The sequence below is a fragment of the Anser anser genome (assembly GCF_964211835.1).
Source record: "Anser anser genome assembly, chromosome: 3".
Taxonomy (NCBI): Eukaryota; Metazoa; Chordata; class Aves; order Anseriformes; family Anatidae; genus Anser; species Anser anser.
This window is the reverse complement of record NC_139722.1, coordinates 119308596-119334614: the sequence shown is the minus strand read 5'-3', so window position 1 is coordinate 119334614 and position 26019 is coordinate 119308596. Positions and strand designations below refer to the sequence as shown.

The 26019-nt window shown below is 45.3% G+C and overlaps 2 protein-coding genes across 3 annotated transcripts in view; one reads left to right on the top strand and one right to left on the bottom strand.

Moving 5' to 3' along the window:
• Window positions 1-6225, bottom strand: part of LOC310896546 (uncharacterized protein) — a 282713-nt gene extending 276488 nt beyond the window's left edge. Inside the window, exon 1 of the mRNA XM_083828962.1 lies at window positions 6096-6225. Within this exon, the coding sequence (XP_083685088.1) occupies window positions 6096-6139 (44 nt within the window). The 5' untranslated portion in view covers window positions 6140-6225. The remainder of the gene's footprint in view (window positions 1-6095) is intronic.
• JAG1 (jagged canonical Notch ligand 1) overlaps window positions 6212-26019 on the top strand; it is a 37070-nt gene continuing 17262 nt past the window's right edge. The window contains exons 1-5 of one of the 2 annotated variants that reach the window (XM_083828899.1): window positions 6212-6810; window positions 7693-7998; window positions 18625-18676; window positions 24096-24350; window positions 25333-25393. In XM_083828899.1, coding sequence (XP_083685025.1) covers window positions 6724-6810; window positions 7693-7998; window positions 18625-18676; window positions 24096-24350; window positions 25333-25393 — 761 coding nt within the window. In that variant the 5' untranslated portion in view covers window positions 6212-6723. Of the gene's footprint in view, window positions 6811-7692; window positions 7999-17309; window positions 18449-18624; window positions 18677-24095; window positions 24351-25332; window positions 25394-26019 lie in introns of those variants that run through there. The other variant, XM_083828900.1, reaches the window with a different exon arrangement.

Genomic DNA, 26019 nt, shown 5'->3' with positions numbered 1-26019 from the left:
GACATGGAGAGAGATGCGGGTTATTATAATAATAAGCCCAGTCCCCTCACTCTCAATGCGGCCTGAGAATATTGCCCCTTCCAGGAGTGAGTGCATGAGGGATTGAGGAACACTAGTTATTTTCAAACTGGATTAAGTCTTTCAAAAGCTAATAGGTTTCCAATGAGCTGTGGTGCTGCTGCTGCAGCTGCTCTAATTTGAGAATAAAAGAATGCAGGCTTTGTGCCTAGGGACCTGTTATTGATCTGAGCAAGGAGGATGGGAAGGGAGGGGGCAGAGCAGGGTTATCCTCCTTTCAGCTAGGGTGGGGGCATTCTTTTCAAAGTCACATTATCTGCTAGTAACAACAAAGCCTAACCCCATGACATGCTGCTCTATACAGGATTGCACTTGTTGAGAACTAAAAGCATTAGAGAAAAAAACCCTCCTTTGGCTACCTTGCACAGCTAACTTCATTGAGGGCCCACGAGACTCAACAGATGGGTCTCGGGACACCCTCATTAGGAATCGCGCCCGTCCCTTTGCATCTGGTGCCCTGCTCTGCTCTCATTAGCATTGCAGGCTCACAGATTCCTTAGCACGTGCTTCCAATAAATATCGGAAAGAAAGGAGGTGAGGGAAGCCACTGCTTCGAGCAGCAAGGAGAGGGGTCACCCGCCAGGCTGGGAAATCCTTCTACATGCACACACGGGCACACTCGCAGCCCCCGGGAGGGGGGACAATAAAAGGCAGCCAACCACAACCATGCACTTAAAGGGACAGGTGGGGAGTTGCTTCTATACAAATTGTGGCAGAGCCCCATTCGTTCCCCTCTGCCACAGTAAATAAAAATCATCATTATATAAATTAAAAAAAAAAAAAACAGGCCAACACACAGATTGTGGATCTGCAAGAGTCCAAAGCCCTTTTGAGACATGAAGTGGATGCACACCATCTTATGCCATTACCTTCAAAGAAATTAATTGGTTTTAAGGGTCCGATTCAACAGCCAGGCTCTTTTCCTTTCAGGCCTTCGCCAAGCCCATCTTCCTGTCACAGTGCTGCAAACCAGCGTTGTCCTTCATCCTGCTTGGAGTGGTCCCTGACTTGGGGACAAGACGAAGGTGAAGGGAAATCATCTCCCACATGTGGTGTGTGTTACACAACTCCTGTGTAAAGGATGGAGACAAGGAAAGCTTACCATTTGTAGCCTCTTTGCCTAGGGCCTCGTCTTTGTACCACCAAGCATGCTATCCACCCTCTGGGGCCCGTGCTTTGTGTAAAAATATTTAGCTGATAGAAAAAGGTTCCTTCTGCCAGGTGGCAGGCAGAGCCAAGGGACTAGATAAATGCATGCCGCAGTGCCACCATAGATATGTATACCCCTACCTCCCTGGAGGGATGTTTCCCCTATAGATTAACAGGGTCACTCCCGCCCACCCGACTTTGAGATTTAACTCACTGACTATTCCAGCACACCCATAACTTAAGGTTTTCTGTTTCTTGACTGAGGCATGTTTATAATTTGGGCTGAATCCAGATTTTAGTAATCCTGACTCCCTTAAATGCTTCCTCATGCCAAATGAAGCAACTCCACTTAGGTGCCCCATGCGGGACTAAGTGAACCCGAGGCCCAGAATATCAGATCAGCCATGGAATAATGGAGGGCTAGGGCAAGAAATCCTATACTGTTCACCCGATTTAAATTTGCCCCTTCTTCTCAGTTGTTTCCTGAGCTGAAATGACACCCCTGCCTTCTTCAGTCTCGCACCCTTTAGGATCATTTGTGATTGAGAACATACTGAAGACATACTATGCATTTAACATAGAAAACAATGTATATGAAAAGGAAACTTCCGACATCTTGATGCTTTCATAACAAGAAAATGAAACTCGATCTGAGTGCTTACGCAATGCAGTTGGCTAAAAGAGCACCCTTGCAGAAAGCTGTGAGGAAAACCCTACCAGAAACTTGGAGAGCTCTTCAAAGCATTGGTTGTTTCTTGGAGACGGGGCTCGGCCTCAGTTTCAGCACAGTCATTTCTACGACTGACAGGAATAGCTGAGGTTACAGCTTATCAAATGGAAGTGTCATCTTGTCTGTGACAGACATGCCAGCACTGCTCAGTGTCACAGTCTTTGCACCTACTGGAAGCTACTCTAGGTTGATAAGCTGTACCCCTACCCAGACCTAAAACTGTAGTTGCAGCTCTCCCCCGTTTTTAGAAAGTGGGGCTTCGAGATCAAATGACTGGTGTGGAGGAATCCCACTGCTGGGGAGGATAAGAGAATGACAAAGAAATTGGGATCACAGGCTAACGTGGAGGCATCTGATCCTAAAGGGTTAACAGGAAAACAACAAGAAAGCAGGTTTTATATGCGTATAAATAAAGGAAACTGAAGGAGGAACGGTACTATTCTCTGGAACGGAGTAAGATCTCAATTTTAAGCTGTGACAGAAAGCAATAATGTTATGGATTCACTTAATGACAGCTGGATAAAACTTTAAAGCTCTACAAGAGACGTATTTTTTGGCTCTGCAACTTTTAACTCTTTTAAGGACTTTACTGGTTCTCACTACAGTCATTTCTGAGCTCCTCGCAGTCTTTATTTTTTCTTACTCTCAGAGTGTCCTCCAAATTGGATTCAGAGCCTCATTTTAATTTCAGGGAGCTAAGGCACTGAAGAACTAAGGTGGAAATTTCGAAGTCCCAAAAGACTCATGCACAATGTACAAAATGGGGCTTTGAAAATGCAATTCTCTTAAGCAACATACCCGGGGGAAGCAAGAAAGTAAGTGCCTGCAGCAGCAAGCTGGATTTGGGTCTCTGGTCGCTAGAGCATCTTCTTCTCCAAGATCTTTGGTCTCATTTGGAAAGCTTGCCTAGCGATGCAGCTTCAAGAATTTGCCTGACTCTGAAGATGTGAAGCTTTTGCGGCAGTAGGCATGCGCTGCTCAGTGTTGGCAAACTGTAGCCGTTCTCCCAACCTCTGCCACTTGCTCAACTTTCCCAACACAGGTAGTTTTCTCTCCCGATCCATTTGTGAAATAGTCTTAACACGGGGTGTGGCCTCCCCACTAAACGCTTTCTAATTAGTTTCTAAATATTAAATGATTATGGAATTGCAATTCCCATTCCACTCAGGTGATGAAAACCTTTACAGGAGTTCAGTCTCACTTTGTAATTAGAGAAATTAGCTTTCTAAGTTTAGATCACTCAACTGTGCAAATGGGTTCATCTGGTGGAATGTGTTGCTCTGAAATGTGTGTCAGCCAAGCAGCAGAGCACAGCCCCTATCTCTGCCTCTGCAACACTCGCCCAAGTGAGGAGGTCAGTTCCCGTACAGCAAGAGGAAAATGAAGTGTTATGGGTGTATTATAGGAAAGGTCTTATCTAAAAGCTCACTCATCCGTGATTAACTCTAGAGATATGGCTTTCTCCTTGCAAAAGGGATGCTTAACTCCTAGATAAAGGATTACCCAAGTGGATGGCATTGTCCCTCTTGCAGTCAGTCTTCCCAGAATTATATCTCAAACTGCAAGGAATGATTTTTGACAGTGGTTAATATAGAGAAGCAAAAAAGTAATTTAAGAAAATACTGTGTATAAAAAACTCTGAGGAGAAACAGAGGGCTCCTCTAGTCTCCTCATTTGCTGTGAAATGAGGTCGTCAAGCCTTATGAATTCTTTATGACTACAGATTCCACGTTTCAATGGATCCTTTTGTGGTAATCATTTCTCCTGGCTTATTGGTACAGGAGCAGACCCTCATGATTATGCAACCGTCTTGATCTGCATTACGGTAGTAAACAGTTTAGTCACTAACTTGAAAATGAGATGGATCAGGTCCCTGAACGAAGAATTTCCAGGGGCATCATTCCAAGCTTACCTTCGGGTATCACAAATCTAAGGAAATCCTGTGGGATTGTTCACAGCCATGATTCAATGACTCACAGAGCTTTAAAAGGAAATTACAACTTTCCTAACACAAAGCATTGACTTCGGGACACCTGACCCTTGTAGGCCAGGCGCTCCCTCTAAAGGCTGTGATCCTTGTCCCGTTGAAGTCCTGGGCATTCTCCCAGTGGCTTCAGTGAAGCAGGATCTAACCCCGCATTAGGAAACTGATCCAGGCCTGAGGCAAAGCACTGTCTGTAACGCCGGACCTTGGCACACGGGATGTTCATAACAGCTTCTAATGTGGATGTAATGTAATTATGTCAGAATAGGAAGATTAGCAGGAAGTAACTTTACGCAATGCAAAAAGCTGAGCACCAGACGTTGAAAAGTTCTTCACCGGCCTCAAAGGAAGGCATGTCGGCTCCACGCCCCGTGCGACATGGGCATGTGTAAGCACAGCGTTACACCAGGAGTTTTAAATGCATCACTCTTGGGCTACTCAAAGCACCCACAACTCAGGTCCCTCATGCACTTGTAGCAATTTGCACGTCACTGTGCATACACTGAAATGGGCATCTTAACAAAGATCCTCATGCAGCATAGCGCTGCACGCTCGATTGGTTTTCAGTGCGGCTTTTCAGCAGCTGAAGATCTGGCCAGGAGAGCTCAGTGGAAAAAAAGCAGGAGATAGGACTTCGAGGGTGAAATTCTGCCCTTAATAAGTTAAGGGGATTTTGCTGCTGACTTCCACGAGGTCACAGTTGCTTCTGGGGCTGCAAGGGAGAGCGCTTGCAATACACTTCTACCCATGACTCACTCTCTGCCTCGGTTTACCTATCAGTAATACTTTGCATCTCAAGACACTGGGAGGCTTAATTCATTAGTGCTTGCAAAGCATTTTAGGTTGTCGGACGAGTAATTCTGTTTAAGGACAGCTACAGTGCTGAGTCACAGGCACTGTGGGAACCAGCACTTTAGATTTCCTAAGCACGGGAGTCAAACAGGTGGAGTAACCTTTTGCAGAAAGGCCAACTCCAGACCTGCCCTAGAGGTACGCAGCCTCCTGGCAGGCAGCAGGGTATTTAAAGGCCCAGAGGAGCACATGTGTGGCACTCGTGAATGAGCAGCATTTAAATCAGCTGTGGAAGGCAACGAGCACCCGTCGAAAACAGAAGAGAGACATTGGTTCTTCTCTCACCCAACTGCAGCCACTTTGTGGGTAAAATACAATGAAGGTTTACCAGCCTGAGAAAAGGTAATGACCCTGAGGAGGGAGCGACTGATACTCTTAGAGCTTCTGGGCTGAAAAAGGCTGAGGAGCATTCAGCCATGTATCTCCCAGGCGTGCCAGAACCACTGGTACCTAAGTTTTGAAGTCACAGATGGGAAGTGACCTGCAGGCGTGTGACTGAAGCATGAGCGTGGTCCTGCTCTTAGGGGCACGGGGTGCCAGCGGCCCGCAGCCTCGGACGGGACAGAGCTCACCTCAGCCAAGAACAGGCATGCCCTGTGCTTTTGCCATAGGAAATGAAAACAAAGGAGACAAGATTAGGTCAGAAATCTTGTTTTCCTCTATGCCACTGACTCTGGCGTGTAAAATAGACACACATCCACTGCGTTAGATCGGGGTGGGATCAGAGACGGGGAGGTAAGAATAGCCGCTGGGGTCAGCCCAGACGTCCTGTGGCCAGGTTCCTGTCCCCAGCGCCTCAGGAAGAAGGGGACAGCGGCGCGGGGACAGCTCCCGCCGCGCTCACCCGGCTCCCAGAGGGGCGGCCCGGGGCCGTCCCGACCCGCAGCCGGGCACGTTCACTGCCCGTCCCCTCGCTCGGCACCGCGGGGTGCGCGGCCGTGCCCTCGGCCTGCCCCGGGCCCTGCGGCGGGGGGCGCCGCGGCTCCGCGCTGACAGCCCCGGGCTGCCCTCAGGGGAGCCGCGGCGGCCCCTGGGGGGCCACAACCCGCTCCTGAGGGGGGACCCCAACGGTCCCCAACGGTCCCCTCACGACCCCCAACGGTCGCGCCGCCTCAGGTAGCGCGGCGGGCTGGGGCAGGCACCGCTCCTCTGAGGGAATTTTTTTTTATTTATTTATTTTTATTTTTTTTTTTCCCGCTTGTTTTCGGGGCGGGCACCTGCGGAGCGGGGCTGCGCCCCCCGGGCCGGCTCCCCCCCCCCCCCCCCCCCCCCGTCCGCTTCTCCGCCTCTCGGTGCCGGTACCTGCCTCCCCCTCTCCTCCTCCTCATGCATATGGATGGGAGCATGCGCGGCCGGGCGGGCTCCCCGCCTGCCGCCGTGGGCTAGATGAAGGCGAGCGGCGGCGGGGCTGCCAGACGGGCGGCCGGCTCGGGCGGTGCGTGTGCGGCGTGTGAGGGCGGGTGGGTGTGAGCGAGCGAGCCAGCGTGCGAGGGGGGAGCGAGCGGGGCCGCGGGGCCCGGGGGGCGGGGGGCTCGCCGCCACCTGAACGCGAGGAGAGGGGCGACAATAAAAAGAGGGACAGGAGGGGAGAGGAAAAAAAAAAAAAAAAAAAAAGAGGGAGAGGCGAGGGAATAAGGAGAATAAAAGGAGGCCGGGCTGCCCCGCATTGAAGAGCGGGGCGCTATTGAAAGCGCTTGAAAAGCGGCGTTGTTCGGCGCGGGTGCGCGCCGCGGCCGGCGCGGTATATTAGAGCGGGGCGGCGGCGGCGGCGGGCAGCAGCGGCGGCGCCTCCTCCTCCTCTACCACCACCTCCTCCTCCTCCTCCACCACCACTACCACCACCACCACCTCCTTCACCACCGCCACCTCGTCCTCCTCCTTCCTCCCGGAGCGAGAGCGGCGGCCTGCAGGCGGGCAGCGCGGCGGCGGCATGCGGGCGGCCCGGCGGGCGGCGGGCTGCCTCGGCTCCCTCGGCTCCCTGGGCGTGCTGCTGGCCCTGCTGGCGCTGCGGGCACAGGTAGGTGCTGCGGCCGGGCTGCGCGAGCCTCTCGGGGGTCGGGGGGCTCTCGGGGTTCGCTGCTTTGCTGCGGGAGACCCGCGGGGATGGCTCCCGGCGGAGTTTTTCGGGGGAAAGTACCCCAACCCCGAGCCTCCGGGAGCAGAAAGCGCCCCGGCGGGAGCGGAGGTGCTGCTGCGAACCCTGCTGCAGAGGTGGCCAGCGCACAAGTCCTGGCTGCAAGGCTCAGTTCCCCGGGAAGGGAAACTGCAGTTAGTGCATCGCTTGCTCTCCTAATTCCTTTTCTTTTTCTGTTTTTTTCTTTTTTCCCTTTTTCCTTTTTTTTTTTTCTCTTTTCAAATCAGTGCTAATTGCAGTGCTCTGGGTGACTAATGGGTAAGGGCTGAATTTCAGCTGGGCAGCCCTGAGGGTGGAAATTGGCTTTTTTTTTTTTTTAACTTGTCCCAGCTGCACCCTGGAGAAAGCAGGGTGCCTTCACTGCCTCGCCTTGTGCCCTTCTGCATGCACTGGTTTGCTTTAGTTTTATTTCCAAAGGATTTAAAGGCTTTCCATAGTGCACTTTTTTTCTAGAGTTGTTACTACTAATGCTGGGGAAAAAAAAAAAATAAAGTGTTATTTAGTTGGAATGATTTATGAGCCTTTCCTATGGATGTCTGCTAGGGAAAAGCTTGAGGCAATTGCATTTTTTTTTCCTTTTTTCTAATGTTATGCATGTGCTTCTCAAAAGTAAGCTGGTCTTAGAATGACTTTCTCCTGTCTGCAGAGTTGTTGTAGTTTGCGTTTGGGGTAAAAGTGAGGTAACCATGTTCTTGTTTCTCGTTTTTTCTTTTTGTTTGTTTGTTTTTTTTGTTTTCTCCTCCGCTTCTTTCTTGGGATTAACAGGTGACTCTAGCATCGGGACAGTTTGAGTTGGAGATCTTATCCATGCAAAATGTGAACGGTGAACTGCAGAATGGAAACTGCTGCGATGGCACCCGAAACCCAGGAGACAGAAAATGCACCAGAGATGAGTGCGACACCTATTTTAAAGTTTGCCTGAAGGAGTATCAATCGCGGGTCACGGCTGGTGGTCCTTGCAGCTTCGGATCCAAATCCACTCCTGTCATCGGAGGAAATACCTTCAATTTAAAGTACAGCCGGAATAATGAGAAGAACCGGATTGTTATCCCTTTCAGCTTCGCCTGGCCGGTGAGTGCGTGGCCTGCTCTGGCTCTGTGTTGGATGGTGCTGTTTGAGATGGTCATAGCAAGCTGAGCTCTGACTTCTCGTACCGGGGAGAGGGACCAGGATCAGGGAGGGAGCAGGCATCTTGGCAAGGGAGTCGGGAATCCACAACACAGAAATGAGTAAAATGTGGTGGTGTTTTTGTTTTTGTTCCCTGGGGCTCACAATGCACAGCCTGTTAAATTTGAAAGTCAGATGTGCAGCGAGGGGGATCTAAATGGGTCAGGGAAGCAAACCCAGTATCCCTGCACTTTACAGCATGAATAAGTCTCTTGAGAATTAGAAGGTCAGAAGTTCATTTTTTTTCAAACCAGTGAAGTCTTGGGCTGAAGCCAAAAGAGCAGTGGGTTAGGGGCTGTGGAGGGATCCCGTGTGAAAAGTGTGTGTCATAGCTGGCCTCCTTCCCTGGAGCGTGTTTGGGAAGGCTTCCTGCTTCCCCCAGGGGGAAATCTCACTGCACTGCTTGGTGTTGATGGGAGCTGCTGTTGCTGCTCTTGGTGAGCTGGTTGCCAACTTCCCTGGGAAGCTTGCTGTGTTTTAAGGTACGTGCAGATGCTAGCAGCTAAAGGCAGAAAACCCCAGCCTTTGCTTCTGGTCCATTTTATCCTCTCTGACCCACAGCGCACCTTTCCTGGCCACTTGGCTCTGTGGTCTGTAGATTCTGGCTTCCCTCTAGCTGTTTGCAAAACTTGGTGGCTCGAGGAGGTGGGACTTCTTGCCAGGCACTTTTCCAGTGGTAGTTTCAGCAAGTGCTGGTCAGCTGTGTGGGGAGATAGAGGACAGGTGACCCCTTCATTAGCTGAAGCCTGCCTCGTTGTTTGTCACATGAGGAGTACTGGCTTGGCCTTCAGCGTGTGTTGTTTCTTCTGGAGAGCTCAAAGGGGGTGTGTGAAACTTTGATGTGGTCAGCCCGGCAGAGGAGTCCTGTGCTTGCCGCACAGATCCCGAGGATTGTTTTTCCAAAACAGATGTTGTTTGGGATGGTGATCCACTCGTGCAGGCTTCAGGGCTGTAGGGTTTGGGGGCTTGTGAGGCTGCCCCGGCCTTGGATGCCAGGAGGCGTGTTGCCTTGTGCCCAGCAGCATGGCTTCCAGGCAAGCAAAAATGGAGGATGACTGACACGGGGGGGCTTTTACACACCCGTGACAGTCTGTTGTTTGGGCTGGCTCTCTAGGATGCTGTGGTATAAAAACCTTCCAGATTTATGCTCTTGAAACTTTTATTTCAAGATCACCTAGGAAACAAAACTGTTTCCCACCACCTCCCCTTCTCCAGAGGTGCTGAGCACACACTTTCCCAGTGACTGCCTTGGGATATGTTGATGCTCAGCAGTTTTGAAAATCCAGTCATCCTAACCTGGATGCCTAAGGTCATTTTTGTGAGGGGAGGAGGGCTCTTGCATGCATACCAGGGGAGGGGTGAACCTCGTTTCCTATTCTCCCTCGCTGCTGGTGAGGTAGACTTTCAGCACCCTCCAAAGCTTGGCCCTTCCTAGTCAGATAAGGACTGGTTGCTCTGAGGGCGTGGACTCGCTTTTTGGGGGAAAAAGCCCGCCCCAAAAGCATTCCTCCTCCAGTTGCGGCGTAGACACCCACTTTGTTAGTCCTACGGCCAAGTGCTGTAGGCAGCCATGTGTTCTTGAGGCGTCCTGTGCTGCCTCCTACCTGCCTCCTCTGTCAGTGGTGACTTCTGGAGTAGTGACGGCCGGAGAGGCAGAAGGGTGAAATCAAGTCTGCGTTTTAAGGAGATAATATTACGCAGTACAATAGCGGAATTAACAGAAGTATTATCTGTTGGAAGTACAAGTCCTTTCTTCTTTATTTTTCTTCCCCTAACATGAATGAGATAAAACTTGTTATCAAATATGCCATCAAAAGGATAAAGGATTTTGTAAAAATCTGAGGTATTTGAAGCTCTGCCAATGGCTGTAATGCTTGTGCTGCAGGTTTTGACTTTTTTCAGAAAAGTCAGGTTCATCAAGGACTTTTTTTTTTTTAAAGTAGCCCCCTCCCCTGCTCCCAGTTATTCAAATGCCTGGAAACTGAAGCTATGCATATATAAAAATTATGTGAAAACTGAACACACCCCTACAAACACTCCCTTTCAGGGGTAGGATCACTGGGAAGGGAAATCTCCTGAGTAGAAGGAGGGCCTGGGGGTGCAGGGACCTTGGCAGAAGTTTCTTAAGCTTGTCTGCATTTTAGTGAAAGAAATGCTTCTATTGTCCTGCTGAATCTAACTGAGCACTGGAATCCTAGAACAGCAGCAGAACTCCAGTGCAGCCCCTGAAATGTGTAAAACTTGACAACTTCTGACGCTCTGGTTCCTACAACTGGAGTTTTTTGGAATAAACTCTTGCATTCCCATGCAGAAAGGACTTCTTGAGATTGCGATAACTGTTCTCAATTATCAAGCCTGCCTCCCAGCTTTAACTTCGTAGGACACGGCTTTTCGGCTGGCTATTGTGACTTTCAAAAAGCAGTGGAACAAAAGAATATCTAATGTGGCAAAGCTCTTATTTGTACTAAAACTGTGTCCACAAATCATTTTAGGAGTTTTGAAAGCTCTAAAGATAACCTAGTAAACTTAATTAGTCAAATCTGATACTGAAATTTCAGCACTTAAAACAATTTCTTTAGATGGGTTAATGCTGTTGACTTTAGTAAAAGCTTGAGACCAGCTTTGCATTTACAAATGTGTCTAATCATGAGAGTTTCCTTTGAATACATCCAAATGAAAATTAATAATAATAGGAGCTAGACCAAAATGTTAATCATATTGCACTTGAAAATGTATGCTCATCTCTGAATATGCATTATTTGTGTTCCTCTGTCCAAGGAAGGCTTTTCTTGGATGTTCCAGCTTGAGTCAGCAACATTAAGAAGCCTTGTTGCTTTAAAAATCAAACAAAAACAAAGCAATAAGAACAAAACCACCCCCAAAACACCACCTCTTCCCACGTCAAGCTGCCCCTTGTGCTTTTTGTCAGAAATAGTTATATTGCATTAGAGGTCTTTATTTGTCACACAAGAAAGGAATAAAAGAAAATGGTGTGCTTTAAATGGGTTGTTAGGTTTGGCTTTTAATGCTGATTTGAAGCAGCAGAGCCTTATTAATAACTCATGCAGTTTGCTGTTGTCAGTTTTGATATGTGCCCCTGTGAGTAATGGGTGTGGAGATGGTGGGCCGTAAATTCATTTAAGTGATTGGAGGCTTGACGAAGTTGCTAGGAAACAGGGCAGCAGACCAGCATAAAAGAACTAAAGTGCATCCAGAAAGCTACCCCTGCACTAGCTGGCAATTCTAGAGTAAACTGCAATAATATTTTTAAAAAATACACCTAATACATTCATACTTTCATTTTGAGGCTTTAGTGACTTTCTTGACAGGCAAGCTTGGCTTATGAAGCCATACAGAAAAGTATGGAACAAAAGAATTTCCATGTTCCACTTGTCAAAGTCAGTCTCAACAAGTTTTGTTTCGTAGTAGACACATGCTACTCCCTGACATAAATCAAATCTCTTGGCTTTCTAAAAGAATCAAACGACATTCAAAGTGTGATGTGCCCTGTACCTTGAGGGAGCACTGCATAAATAACTAAGCAAAGCTTAGCAATAAACTTTGCTTTTATGTAAAGAGAGATCTTTTGCAGATTTGATGAGGCTGTGAGTAAGAAGCAGGTCAAAGTTGGCAATTCCTTTGGTATGCATGGCTCCAGTTTCAAATGTCTTGTTTATCCTGAAATTATGATCCTTGTAATTATTTAATATTGGGGCCAATTGCACCAACCCACCAGCAAACTACTGAGGTGGAAAAAAACCCTCCAGCATCTAAATAGCTTCAGTGTAAAATATGATGAAAAAGTGTTTTGAACATCTTATTTCCATCTTACTTTAAAACAGTAAAATATTCAGCCTTTCTCTCTTCTAATGATAAATCTTGCTGCTGCTGGTTCCTGAAGGTGTAAAAGACGTCCTCTGGGTAGGCATTGCTTTTTCTGGCTGGAGTGAAAGAGTTTTAATGTTGTCTGTTTAAGATTTGTGAACTTTTTCCCCGTCTTGACACAGGAGACTTCCAAAATACTAATCTGTAGCTGATTAAAGCAGCAGCATTTTGAATGTGATAGAAAAATATCACTTAATTGAACTGTACATTTTTTTTAAACCAGTAGGTCACAATCATAAAACTAAAACTTGATTATTACTTGTTTCTCCCCCCCTACAGTTAACTTCTGAAAATTTGTAGTAACACATGCTAGGTATTGTTCCAGCCCTTCTTAAAGAATGTCTGATAAAATCATCTTGGAGCATGGGCAGATGAGAACAAATTTTTATAATAAAATGCATATTAATCGAGTAATACCCACACCCTGTCATTTGTTGTTGACTAATAATTTAAGAATAAATCTTCAGTGCTTAAAGTGCCATGTTTTGCCTAGGATTACTATCCAAAATGGAGCTGAGTATTAAATGACATCTGGAGCATAATTACCGTCCATGAGGCTGTTTTTTCCCAGGACTGCAGAGAAGCGATGCATCCATTCAGGGGTTTTGGACTTCTTACATGTTCTTAAGAGTTATTTATGTTCCAGTCAGTTCAGAACTTCATCTTCCTGGTAAATCCATTTGACTATATTACCATAATATGTCTAAAAATAAATCCTCATCCTGCCTGCTTCCAGAATTTTTGTTCTTGTTATAATAAAGGCCTGCTGCAATTTAGCTTCAGTGGCAGCTGGATTGGGCCTCGTGTTGAAGCTTATTCCTAAACTTTCTCAGCCTACATACGTCCAGCACTGTCAGCTTGTTTATGCAGCTGGAAGTCTGCATGTCTAAAACGAATTGCATAAAATTGATGCTTTATGCTTAAAATTTTAGTTAGGGAAACTTACTGCTTCGCTGTGGAATGAAGGCTGGAACAGAAGTAAACTAGTTCTGAAGCTGGTCAAGTTGGGCCTTAGCTAACTTCGTGAGATGATGTGCAGCTTGTGAGGCTTGTGCTCTCATACATGTCATTTATTCCAGCTTCAGGTCCTAAGTGTGATGCTGTGCAGTACATGCAAAAGCACATGCTACAGTTCTTAAAAGCATTAAAACTAAAGACAGGAATGACTTTGAGAAATCAGGCTAAACTTAGCATTTCTGAAGATGGATAGAAATCTTATGTTAATGGACACAGTGCAACTAATAATTTTAACTGGTAAACCATGTCCCTCCTATATGAGGAAAGATGTGAAAATTAGAAGTTGCTGCATTTGTTTCTTGTTTCTCTGGAGCTCATGGTTCTGTGGTTGCTCTTCTACAGCATAAATTACACTCGTTATTGTTGTATTCAGAAGAAACTGTAAAATGTGAATAGAAGTGGTTAAAGTGGTTTGTAAATAGTCAAACATCCAGAGTCCTTTACCAGCTCAACCCAGTTCTTCTGCACTTAGGTAAATAAGTAGAAAGACTTCTTGTTCAGGCTTGCTCTATGTGAACCTGACTGTTTTGCTTGGCTGGCTACTAGGTATTCTCTCTATTAACCTTGCCACCCTTTTGTAACTGGTGCATTTAATTATCAGTGGGATGCTTTAAACAGGTAGGGGGACTGATAAGAGCAGGTAATCTGCTTGTTCGGGAAGGTTGAAAGCTACCATTGACATCTTGGCCTACCTGCTTGTCTTTGACAAGTGGGGCTCCGTGAGAAAATAACTCTGTAACTAGATAAGGTGCTGATAAAAGGCTGTTGTCCTGTGATGCGCCCCGGTAGCTGCGGTCACTTAAAATCATTAATTTAAAAAAGATTTTTTTCTTTTTTAAAGGAAGGGAGTGGGGGGGACCCCAAGTCTCCCCCTTCTCTCCCAGTACATTGTTTCATTAATGCATGCTAGTTTTATGATCGGAATACACCGCAGCCTGGCCACCCAGACAGGGGCACTGACTGCTAATATTAACCAAGAACAATAGTGTGGCCATACTGACTGCAGCGAGGATTACAGAACATAATGGGCTCTATCCAAAAATAATGCTAATACAGGACAAGCAACAGGAAGCAGCAGTAGACTCAGCATTGCTCGGCTCCCAGACAGACCATGGACTTACTTCACACAATGGCAACTTCAGTACATTATGTATTCACAGGACACTCATTATTCCAGTAGGTTGGCCAGATCAGAGATCAGGCTGGTTTATTGGACGCTTAAGCGTATGCATAGTTCGGATAGCGGTACTTCTGCGTCTGTCGTTTGGCAGGAGGGCGGCGGTTGTGTGTTGCAGAGAAGCTCTTGTCTTCACTTACTGAATGCTAGGGGAAAGTCATTCCTGAAGGTGCTCCTGTGTTCCTTTCTGTGGCAGTTTACCAGCGCTGACAGCGATGGAGGAGCTGCTCAGAGTGATGGCACAGCGTGCTGTGTTTTCACGTGGGCATGTCCCGATGGGACTCCTGGCTGGGCTGCCTGTCGAAGGTTTGGGCTAGCTCTTGGCCAGGGACTCTGAGGCATGAGATAGCTGCGACTCCAGCTTTGTTTATGTGCGCAGGGCTAGGAGAGTAACAGCTTTATGGGGTTGTTGCCTTAGCCTTATGTAGGCTGGCCCACAGAAGAGCTTCCTGATTATGCTGTGTTCAAGAAAGGGTCAAGAGGGTTTGGTTGTTTCCCGTTTCCCAAACATGTCATCTCTCTGTGTGAGGAGCCACTTGTGCTCAGCTCCTCCAAAGGATCATTACATTGTCAGGGTTTACTGGCTGACCACGGCACAATGCCATGGCACATCCGCACAGGGGTGTTAAGACTTGCTGTGTGGGAGGAGGGGCACCCAAGTGTGAGCCCTGCTGACCTGTTGGAAGTGGCTTTGCGACGAGTCTTACGTCTGTTCAGAGATGCCTTCCTCCCTGGCCCTTGGGCACCTTGAGATACTCCTTAGTTTCTCCCTTCCTTTCTTGTCCTCTTATAGCTGAAGGGCACAGGGCTTGCAGCAGCTCCTGGTAGTTTGCTGTGCCCCCTGTGACAGCCTCCTGGCCTTCTTCCCACAGTCGCAGGCAGTGCGCGAGGACCGTTCTGAGCTGGGTCTGCATGGCTGCGTGTGGCTGGCAGAGCACGAGGAGAGCACTGCTGAGCTTAACCTGCTCTCCTTGTTTGGCGGAGGAGGAGCAGGCATAGCATCCAGAATGCAGACTTCCCACTGTATTTGTCTAGTCATGGTTTCACATGCTCAGCAAAGCTCTGGCATGGTTTAACCACAAGGATAGAAGGGAAAGAAGTTTGACTGGTTGCAGCCTCTTTCAGAAAAGAGGCTGTCCTTTCGCTAATAAGCCTGATGTTTCGTTCTTGCTCTGTCCCACTGAATCACAGAGTGCCAAAGTATAAAAACATCTCTTTTGGGTGGATGTCTGGATGAAGGGAGGGAAGAAGGTAATAAAGCAGAGAGCTGTAAACACCTGTGTACCTGGAGCTCCTAATATTCCATTTAAATAACCAGAAAAGAGGTTGCATTGCCCTTTCAGACCCTTAAAAGGGAATTTCTCTGACGGATTTTAGTTTTCAAAGTTTTCTTTGAGTTGTATTATCAACGGACCAAGACTAAATCACGGTGTTTTGACACTGAGGAAAACAACTCTAGCACACGGGTGCGTTCTTTATTTTTTATTTTTGTGAATTTTTGTGAATTGTGGATGCAGCCATTTCCATCCTCTCATAGCTCAGCTCCTAGGAGTTTTGCTTAAATTTGACCACGCTGTCTTCCAGTCCTCTGGACAGATCAGGCTGTGGATGTTCTGCAGACTGTGCCAGCTTGCCATTCCTTTCAAGCTGCCTTTCCTCTCAAGCCAGAATCCCCGCCTTCTGGTCAAGCTCAGGTTTACGGTGGCTAATTGGGTGTGACTCTGGAAAGTTCAGTGCTGCCTTTTTGCCTAGGACGTTGCTTTGATGGAGTAAGGTGCATGATGTGGAATTCTTGTGTCTGGATATATATTTATTCAAAGATGGGCAGAGGTCATCTGTGGGCATGGGAAAACTTAAACCTCTTCGCTGTAAGTAGTCATTCCTGAGATATCTTAATTGTTGATCTATAGAGTGGGGATGATATGCACTTTTTAAAAATCTCGACGGTGCAGTCTTTGCACAGAAGTGCCTTTTATTTTGCGGGGGGGGGGGCAGGGATTGGTTAGAGGTATGTGGTGGTTGCACTGCTTGCTGCTCTCATGGGGCCATGGGTTTCCGTGCCTTTTGTTTAGGAGTGTCCCACACTGAACACAAAGTCTGGTCCTTTCTCTGCCCCTTGCTGAGAGGGATAGAGCCAAGAGATTAAACTGCCATTCTTTGTATCTTCCCTTTTCAGGATGGGCATTCCTCATTTAAAATATTCAGATGAGGTGAGAGGGGACACACAGAAACGAGAGAATTGCTAGGGTGGGTCTCTTCCCCTGGCGTTTTCTTTCCATCCAGCTAAGCAGAAGCATCTTTTCCCTTCACACAAACTCCTGTTGGAAAGTGGTCACACAAGTATCTAGCAACAGTAGCACTTAAAGCCAGGATTCAGCCTTTCCTTTCCTTAAGGGCTAGGTGTGTTGGTAAACAGTCCTGAGAACCAACCGGGAACTGTTGCTATGAGTTTAGACAAAATATCTTCCAAAACAATTATGCAAGGCCGAAAGGAAAACATCCTTAACTTTATTGGAAGTAGTGCAAGTTGCCATAATTCATTCTCTATATCATAATATTTTTTTCAAGCTTGCAGTAACATGTTGCGCTTCTCAGTGTTTGTAATTAAACCACTGAGGAAGCACCCAAGATAGGGTAACGTACATCTTAATGTGGCTCAGGAGTTATAGTTGGGTTTTGTTTTTTTGCTTTTTGCCTCTGACTTGTGTAAGGACTACTTAAATAGGCTTTAAACAGCATTAAATGATCACACTGCTTTTTCTGTTTTAGGAGTTCCTTCTGAGTTGAGAGACTTCTTATAGACGAGTCACAAGTAATGTCACTTTTATGAAATATTAACCAAAAATGGTGTGGCCATGGAGCCTTCCTGTAAAGGTTTGGGCGCATGTCGCAGCTTGCCCAGCTTTGCTTACTTTTTGAAGCATTTTCCCACAGTTATCAGTGAACGAAATGGAATCCTAGTCTGCTTTGAATATGAAACATATTTAGGCTATATTCCAAGCTGGTGTCCATCACAAACTAGGTTTTCATTCAGAGGCTGCATGCTGTGTCCAGTCGTGAGAAAGCAGTCTGCCTCAGCTCTTTTGTTTCTTCCCTCCCCTTCTCCCCCCCCCCCCCCAAGGAATTTGAGCTCTGCTTTACGCTTGCACCTTGTAGCAGCAGCTTACTCTCACAACTGTATTTTGGTTTCTGCTACAGAAAGGTGTTAAGCACTGCAGACTGCTACTGAGCGCAGATACAATTAAGAAATAAACCTTACCGTGCACAGCTTCTATGGCAAAGGATCAAAGTCCTTCATGGAGAGAGTTTATATCTGCTCTATTATTGTTCTCACCAGAAAGATGTTACTTTTATTACCTCATTTGTAGTTCTTATTGTATTTATCAAGTCATAGGGGGTTTTCTTATTTTTCTTTCATATTTTTCCTCAGCTTTTTTTTCTTTTGAGGGCTTTTTGGAGATTCTTTGTTTTGTGTCTTGAATCACTCTAAGTTTGGATATGGCTGGCTAAATAGCAATTTTTGGAAGATACAGCCTGGATACTATTATCTCAGGGCTGAGAGGGGGTGGGGGGTACGTTTAATGGCTCTTGTTCTCAAGTTGGGATTGAAGATAAAGGTGGCTTAGATGTAATAGCTGGCATCCTTCCAACCCGTGGAGTCACTCTGGTTAGTTTATGCTGATGATTATTATTACTGGAGTGCTGGAGAGCTCATTGGCAGGTTAGGCTGTCTGTAAATGTGACACGGAGTGGATAGCCCGGCTTCCCTTTCCCTGCTCTTCCAAATAGTCTGATTTTAGCCTTTGTTTTACAATGCTTCTCTCTTCCCCCACCCCCTTCCCACATCCATCAGTTCTTCCCTCAGTTACCTGATACTTGTGGGAGCTGCGATGGCCCTCATGCAGACAAAGCTTTCAAAGGGGGTGCTGAAAAGCAAAGTCCCTAGAGATTGCGCTGTCAAGGCAGAGCACCGTAATCTTAGCAACACTTCTTGCTTTCAGGGTGGCTGGGGGCAGGGAAATCAAGACTACTTTTCTCTAACTAAAATTCTTTTGAAGCCGTTCTTGAGAGCGGGGTTTTTGTTTGGGTTTTTTGGATGCTGCTATGCCAGTTCAGTGTTTTCTCTCTTCCACGTGCAGTTCTTCAACACATGCTCAATTGTGGCTACAGCATGGTGTCAAAGGCTGGGCTTCCTGGCTAAGTACATAAGACGCATTAATGATGACAAAGATGAGCTATCCAAGGTGAAAGGTCTTCGAAGTCAGACTGGATAAGGTAGCTTATGGGGTTTCAAGAAGATCACGTTCGTCTTAAGTATAACCTATTACCTATTTATGTTTTCAAGTATTCCATTTTAGGGCACAGACCAGGATTTTTTGGAATTAAAGTTGTATTATTTTTTCTTTAGGTTGTATGTGGCTTTGAAACTAACTCTTATTTTTCTTTTGCAGAGATCCTACACGTTGCTTGTTGAGGCTTGGGATTATAATGATAACTCAACTAGTAAGTACCTGTTCCTCTGCTTTACTTTGCTCAGTCTCCTTGGTTTCGGGTCTATTGAAAGGCCTTTAGTAGTCTACCCAGCCTACTGTGAATAGGGCACAAGGGGAGTAAAAAGCTCTCCTGCAGTCTGAATTATTCAGAACAACTACTCAGGGTTCTGCAGTAGCCTGTCCCCTTCTCATTGCCTCTAGAGGGTGAGTAACTTGCTCACTTAGGCACCAACAGTTTGATGCCTGAAAATAGATGCTGTTCTCCCCTCCTCTTGAGGGAGAATAAAAGTCCAGGAGTTTTTTGTGGGTTTTTGTTGTTTTCCTTTTTTAAGGAGTGATATTTAGAAGCCTAAATGTTGTTGACTAGGGACCTCTTCATAAACCATGTACTTGTCAAAACTGAACATGCTACATGTTAAAAAAAAAATCTCTGTAGGACTTGATACAGATATTAATCTAATGAGTGTAGAAGAGGAGGAGAAACAGAAATGATAATCACTTCTTCCTTGGGGGTTGCATGTCTAGGGATTTATATTCAGGGACTGAAAAAATATTTACCAGACACCACCTGGTAGAGCTGGCTGGAAATCAAGGGTGGGAATCCTTCGCCTGGAATGTCTTCAGTTGGTTTTGGAAACTTTGTGCTGAGCTTTTACTGTTGGCTAAGGGAAGCTGTGTTGAGTCTCTTGGCATTGTGAACTGTTCTGTATATTGCCTACTGCTGCTGAAGTAGGTGGGCAAAGTAGCTCTGTTCTCAATGTAAGGCTTTAATAGTGTGTGGTAAAAGCCACAGGAGAAAGTATGAATAAGAACTCGTAAACTTGTGATGTTACAAGCGTTTTTCCTTCAAGAAGGAAGCAACAGCACTGTGGCCCATCTAACCCAAATGGCTTGTAGACCGCTTTGGACTGAAACAGACTTCACAGAAGAAAGCCCCTGTAGAAATGTGCACGGTGCTGTGGTTTTCTGTTTACATTTTAAGTGGCGAAGAGCAGACTGTTCAGGAATGGCTTCTCTTGTCCAGGAACCTTTCTGCAGATCTGCTTTGAAGATTTTATTAATATATGTGTGTGCATATATACATGGGATGTCCTATTTAGTCATTCGTTCAAGAAGAGAAGTCCTTTGCAGATGATTAATCTGGCAGTGGCATCTGTGGTTTGCCTTACAACCTGCCATGTTCAATGCTTTTGCAGCACCTGTGATTTCAAGCCCAACCCCAGCACAGTAATGGAGATGTCTGGGAAACTTCTTGGTCTTGATTAAATGTGTTTTATGGAGGAGCAGAAAATAGATTGCTTCAGCAGCAGAATTGTATTAAAAATGGAAGATGCCTGAATTCAAAATGAAGGTTTTGTTTACAGTAGGATCTGAGGATTTTTTCAGACTGGGTCTCTGCCACTTTTACTATTATTAGAGCTCATCTTTTTTCATGAAACAACAGCATTTCCAAAGCTACACAATGAACCCTTTCTTTGCTTTCATGTTCTGGAAGTACAATTGTCTTCAGACAAAATTGCCTCATTTCTCAGCAGTGCATTTGACCAAGTGCAGACATGTTCTTATGTATGTTCCTGATTTGCATTCCTGCACTAGCTTTGTTGTCGCACATCCATCTGTAGGTCAGTCACTTCAGTCACTGTAATGCACAAAGCCTTTTCTTTGTAGTGCATCACTCTTGCTATGGGAAAGCTGACTGTAAGTAAAGAATGTCTTGAACTAGTTAAGGAAATAGAACTACGCAATTGTCATCGTATAAAGTGATGAGTATTTTTTCTGATGCCCAGGATTTTCTTTCAACCTAATTACTGTTGAATTGTAAGAATTCCATGTGGTAGCTCTTTAAAAAGCGAGTTTAGTAGGCTTTGTATATTTTGCAATAGTTCTAGCATCCTCCTGATCGTTAGGCGATCCTAGAGTGGCTGCTTCCTTCCCCCCCTACATTCCACTCCTCCTACGTTCCCTTTACCACATACTCTCTTGTCTCACTTCCAAGAGTGGCTTGCAGTTAAATTCTGGCCCTGTTGAAGTTGATGAGAATCATGCTTTGTTGGAGCCAATATTCAACGTAAATGGTTTTCTTACTCTGGTTCTTGTCTAGATTCCATCTTGCTACTGTCGTTTCATACATAAAGCTAATGGGGCTGACATTGCATCTCAAATGCTGTCAAAGAGCTATTGTAAATTACTGGTATCAGTTGCATGTGAATTCCAGTCGGGCATAAGAGACTTCAGCACAATGTAAACCAAGCCATAGCTGGAAGTTGTCTGAAACAAAGACTTTCAAAAATAACTATAGTGTTCTTGGCCACCCAAACTGCTTAGAAAAGTCTGGATTTTTTTTGTGGTGTTTTTTGTTCTGTTTTGGGTTGGCTTGTTTTGTTGTTGTTTGGTGTCTTGGTTTTTTTTTTTTTGCTTCCTGATGCTGACTAGTTATAATTTCCAGAAACTGGACTGCTGAAAAGGAAAGGTGGGCAGTTGAAATAGCTGTTCATTGTATAAAAAGACAGATTAATAGCTTTGAAGTTTAGCCACAGTTAAGGCAAACAACCCTCTGACAGCAAAGTGCAGAGTGGAAGCTAAAGATGTACAGAAGGCCTCCCTCTTCCACTTCATCAATTTCTAATTGGTTAATGTTTCCGCTAACCTTTCTATCAAAGCCTGGGATTCTGAGTCGGATGATGTCAAGGGAATTATGAAGATCACTTTCTCTCAAGCCTGGCTGAGTTCTTGTTTTATTTACTTAACCAGCCTGCTGCTGTGGGATTGCTCATATAAAACTTAAAACGCTGTTGGTGCAGGCTAAGAATGGAAGAGTTGTTGCAATGCCTTCCCTGAAGTCTGGGTCAGCACACTTGTGTAAGTGCGCACTGACAGGTGGGAATAAGGAAGGGTGGAGAAATTCTTATGCAAGAAGGAACATGCCAATACTTCATTGTGAAAACTGTGGGTGATGGCTAATGGAAAGGGATCTGAAGTCTTTCAGACATTAACTTGAAATGTACGGTAGTAGTTTTATAGCATGTATCAAATGCAAGACATTTTAGCTGTGATTCAAAGTGAAACTACAGCTGGCTTCCTCTGGGCCCTTAGCAAAATGAAGTCCAGGGGACTAATAAGGATGTTTCCATTTGCATTCAGCCAGTGATTAAGGGCTCAAAAGAACTGGTGGCTGGAGTGAGATGTAATAGACATACAACAAGGACATGCTTCCTAATGAGCTGACAGATAGGGGAAGAATGATAGAGCAGAGGCAAGATCTCTTTTCCAAGGTGATTGTTTTTCTGGTGCCAAGGACTGAAATAGTTGTCAGTGTTACGTTCCCTGCAGAGAACAGGAAAAGACTGGAAAAACAAGTGTGTGTGGTGGTGGTGGTGGGGGGTGTTGCAAAACTAAGTGGAGTGTCATTCCCCTTCTGCCACTCAGAGGAGAAAACGAGAGAGCTGATTTACTCACAAGAAACAGGATGTCTTTATGCACAGACTTGGTACTTGGGGAAATGCATTCACTTTCCAACTATGCTGTAGATCGGGGTGTAATCTTGGCAAGTGCAGCAAAGCCATCTCCAGCACGCATGAGTGGAACTCTAATCGCTTGACTAGCCCCATTCAAGGCGGATAGATATGCATCTGCTTAAGTACCTCTTAGAATTAGTTAGTAATCTTGTTGATGAGATCTAAGAGCCTTACACCTGCACAGTGCAGGGCATGATATTGCTCTGGATATACCAGTATGGAAAAGTCCTCAGGCATCTACATTACCTGTGAATGGGATTTAAATTAATAAAAGACTGCATGCGTTTGAAAGTCTTAGGCATAGATGTGGGGTTGGGGGCTTAGTGCCAATGAATAATAAAAACTGATTTAAATGGAAAATATTATAAAACCAGAAATACCAGAAGGTGCATAAGAAGTTGTTGCCCTTAATTTCACACTGTAAACACTTGATGAATGCTGCAGATTTGAGCCAAGAATACTCATAAAAAAATCAGTAAATGCTTATTGTGTGTATATATGTATTGACGCTCTTCTGTGGTTGTGCAGCTAGTGCTTTGACTTAACTACCCTCGAAACTGTAGGCAAGCAGGCAGGATTGATAATAGGTATCTGAGGCTTGCAAAGCATGTTTGGATGTTCTCTTTGAAAGCAACAAATCAAAGGTCCTTAGCAATACATTTAGAAGTATTTTACATGAAACACTGCCCGTGTGTTGTGTTAAGCTTTATGTAGCAACTTCATTAGTCTTCAACTCTGCCTTCCATAAAATCTCCAAACTTTCTTTTGTAATCGTCAGAAGAACTAGCTGAACATCAGTATGCTTTAATTCTTCACACTTGAATATGCTTGTACTTCATGCGCTGCTTTGTAACACGTCGTTGGCAAACTGCCCTTCTACCTAAATTTTTTCTGTCGCTGGATTGTGCTCCTGTATACAGAACAGTGTAGCCTGGTACTTATTTTTGTTTTTGTACGATGTCTGCAAGGATATTTTGGCTGTTTTATGATAAACTTTCATTCGGCAGTCAAGTGCTTGCTAGCAGCAGGTTGTAAGGCAGTGTCAGATCATTTAAGTCACAAGACCTGGACTATGAAGTGAAATACCACAGATATATACAATGTTCCGAGCTAATGTGAAATATTATTATTTCAAGCCATAATTTAGACAGTTGTAGGGCTCTGAAAGCCAAAAACCTTTTGCTGGAACTAAATGTCAAGTACGAAGTCTAAACTTTGAAATGCTCTATAGAGAGAAGGGGAATGTATAGCAAATATATGCACTAATTTGAGTTCCCTGCCTGGAGCTCTGGTGATCTTGAATTTTTAGTGTCAGCTAACATCTGAAAGGAGAACTTTCACGGTATTTCTCAGCCAAAACCGAGTGAGATCACTGATGTCAACAATGCCAGAGTTGCTAGTTTTCAAACTATTGTTTACATCGGAGTCCCAGAAGACTGCAAACTTTTTGTAGTGCTTGTGTTCAGCTTGTAGACATTGCTTTATTAGGCTATTGTAATACGATTTTCTTGTAAATATTCCAGTCAAGAACAAAAGCAGTACCAGTAATGGAAAAGCAGGGGAAACTAAGTTATGTACCAGCCTACTGGAGCTAGGAGTAAAAGCAGCTGAATTTTCTCTAATCACTAACTGTAGGATTCTTATTGGGTGCCCTCACACTGAGAAAGGGTTAAGTGATTGGCAGGAACCTAACAGTCCCTTTAGACTTCAAGCTTTGTTTGGTTTGATAGGTATGTGTGTTTCAGTTAATGGTCTGCAGCTCCAGGGCAGTCTTATCGCACTTTCTAAAAGAGAAAATTAGTAAAATCAACTGGCTGCCTCAGAGTCTTGTCTGAAGCTAGAGACAGACCTGTGATGTGGGAGGCGATGATACCTAAACGTAGGTTTAACTCTGCTGTCTCTTCCAACATCTAGATCCTGATCGCATAATCGAGAAGGCATCTCACTCTGGCATGATCAATCCAAGCCGTCAGTGGCAGACACTGAAGCATAACGCAGGAGTTGCCCACTTTGAGTATCAAATCCGTGTGACTTGCACAGAACATTACTATGGCTTTGGCTGCAACAAGTTTTGTCGACCGAGAGATGACTTCTTCACTCACCATACCTGTGACCAGAATGGCAACAAAACCTGCTTGGAGGGCTGGATGGGACCAGAATGCAACAAAGGTTTGTGACAAGTGCCCGAACCCCAAATTATCAGCAGTCTTGGACAGGACTCGAATGCTTCGTATTCAGGCTGCGATTCGGTGATCAGTTTGCCCCGATAACAAGGCTGAGGATTGATGGGACAGTGAGTAACTTATTGCAGAGAGAACTAGGGGCAGGAGAAGACTAGTTTCTGCCTTGTTTTAAAATCTTGGAGAGATCTGACTAGTACTGGGTACTTAGCAGATGTTTCTCTGAGTATCCACATCTTTGCCCTTGGGAAGAAAACCCAGCCCATTAACTTCAATGGCAGTTCTGCTGCTGACTTCAATGGCAGGATTTCCCCTTTGGTGCAGAACTTCAAGACAAGCAGGAAGGAGAGACTTGTTTTAGAGCTGACCTGGCAAGTGCAAAGCTTTGGTGTTTGAAAAGTCCCAGGCTGTTTGTTCTACCTGAGCTGATGTTTAACATGTTTATTAGGGAATGGCAACTTCCGAAGTAATTTCAGAATGAGAAAGCACGACTCTGAATAGGAACAGACTATCAGTATGTCTTGCTGACTGAGTTTACCTGCAATTTGAATAGACGCTTGTCTTAATATCTTGTCTGTTCAGAGAGAGGTAAAAGTAAACCCAGAGTTGTTAAAAGTTGCTTTGAATTAGGTGGAAAGATGGGGAGAGTGGGCCAGTTGACCTGCAGAGAAAGGAAATTTATAAGCTCAAAGTGATTTGCAGCTCTCTAAGGTGAAATGCTTTCTTTTACATAGCACTATTCAGAGTTGTTTCTATGTATAGCTCCTCTGTAAAGCTAGCTGAGAGATTTTTGTATCACAGGGAGCCACCTACCTTAGCTTTCTTTTCTAGTAGACTTGTTATGAGGGACTTGTTAAAACCTTGGATTTAGTAGGATTACAATGCTGGTTAGAGATTAAAACCTTCCCACGAGTGTGAAGATGCAAGAAGCAGGCAGCACGCTGATACTTTTTTCTTTTTTTTTTAAACAGCTATTTGTCGTCAGGGATGTAGCCCCAAGCATGGTTCTTGCACAATTCCAGGAGAGTGCAGGTAAATGCTCCCCTCTCCCTCCTTGTCCCCTCAAATAATTAAATGAGTGATGCTAAACACAATAGGATTGTGGAGGGGAGGGTATTTTTGGAGTCATGTTTTTTACCAAGGCAAATTATTCATGCTGACTGGCCCCGAATAAGGGGGGGGGGGGGGGGGGGAGTAGGCTTTTAATGCACTGATAATTTTAAGAAGCTTTTGGTTTGTGAAATGGTGGCGTTTTGGGGGGGAGTGGGGAGGGATAAATCATGTGAATGCTGCCTAATGAGCACTAACTAATTGCTTCTGCATAAATAGCACAAATGTTTTGTGGGTTGTTTTTTTCTTTTTTTCTCCCCAATATCCCGACTAATAAGCTCTTTTCAACAACAAGCTTGAAGTACAGTGTGGCTTTTCTCTCTTCTTCTCCCTTTCACTCCTGTTTCCCCCTTCTTCCCTCCCACCCCTGGTTTCTTCCATCAGTAGGCAAAAGTCAAGTATTCTTTAGAATAGGATTAGTTAAATCTCTCGGTTCCTTTACCATTGTGAGCCAGGCTCCGAGTGCTGAGAGGTTAATAGCTGGGATGAAATCTTGTCAGTAGGCTCTGATGAATGCAGAATTTTGCTGCTGTGCTTTGAAGTCCGTT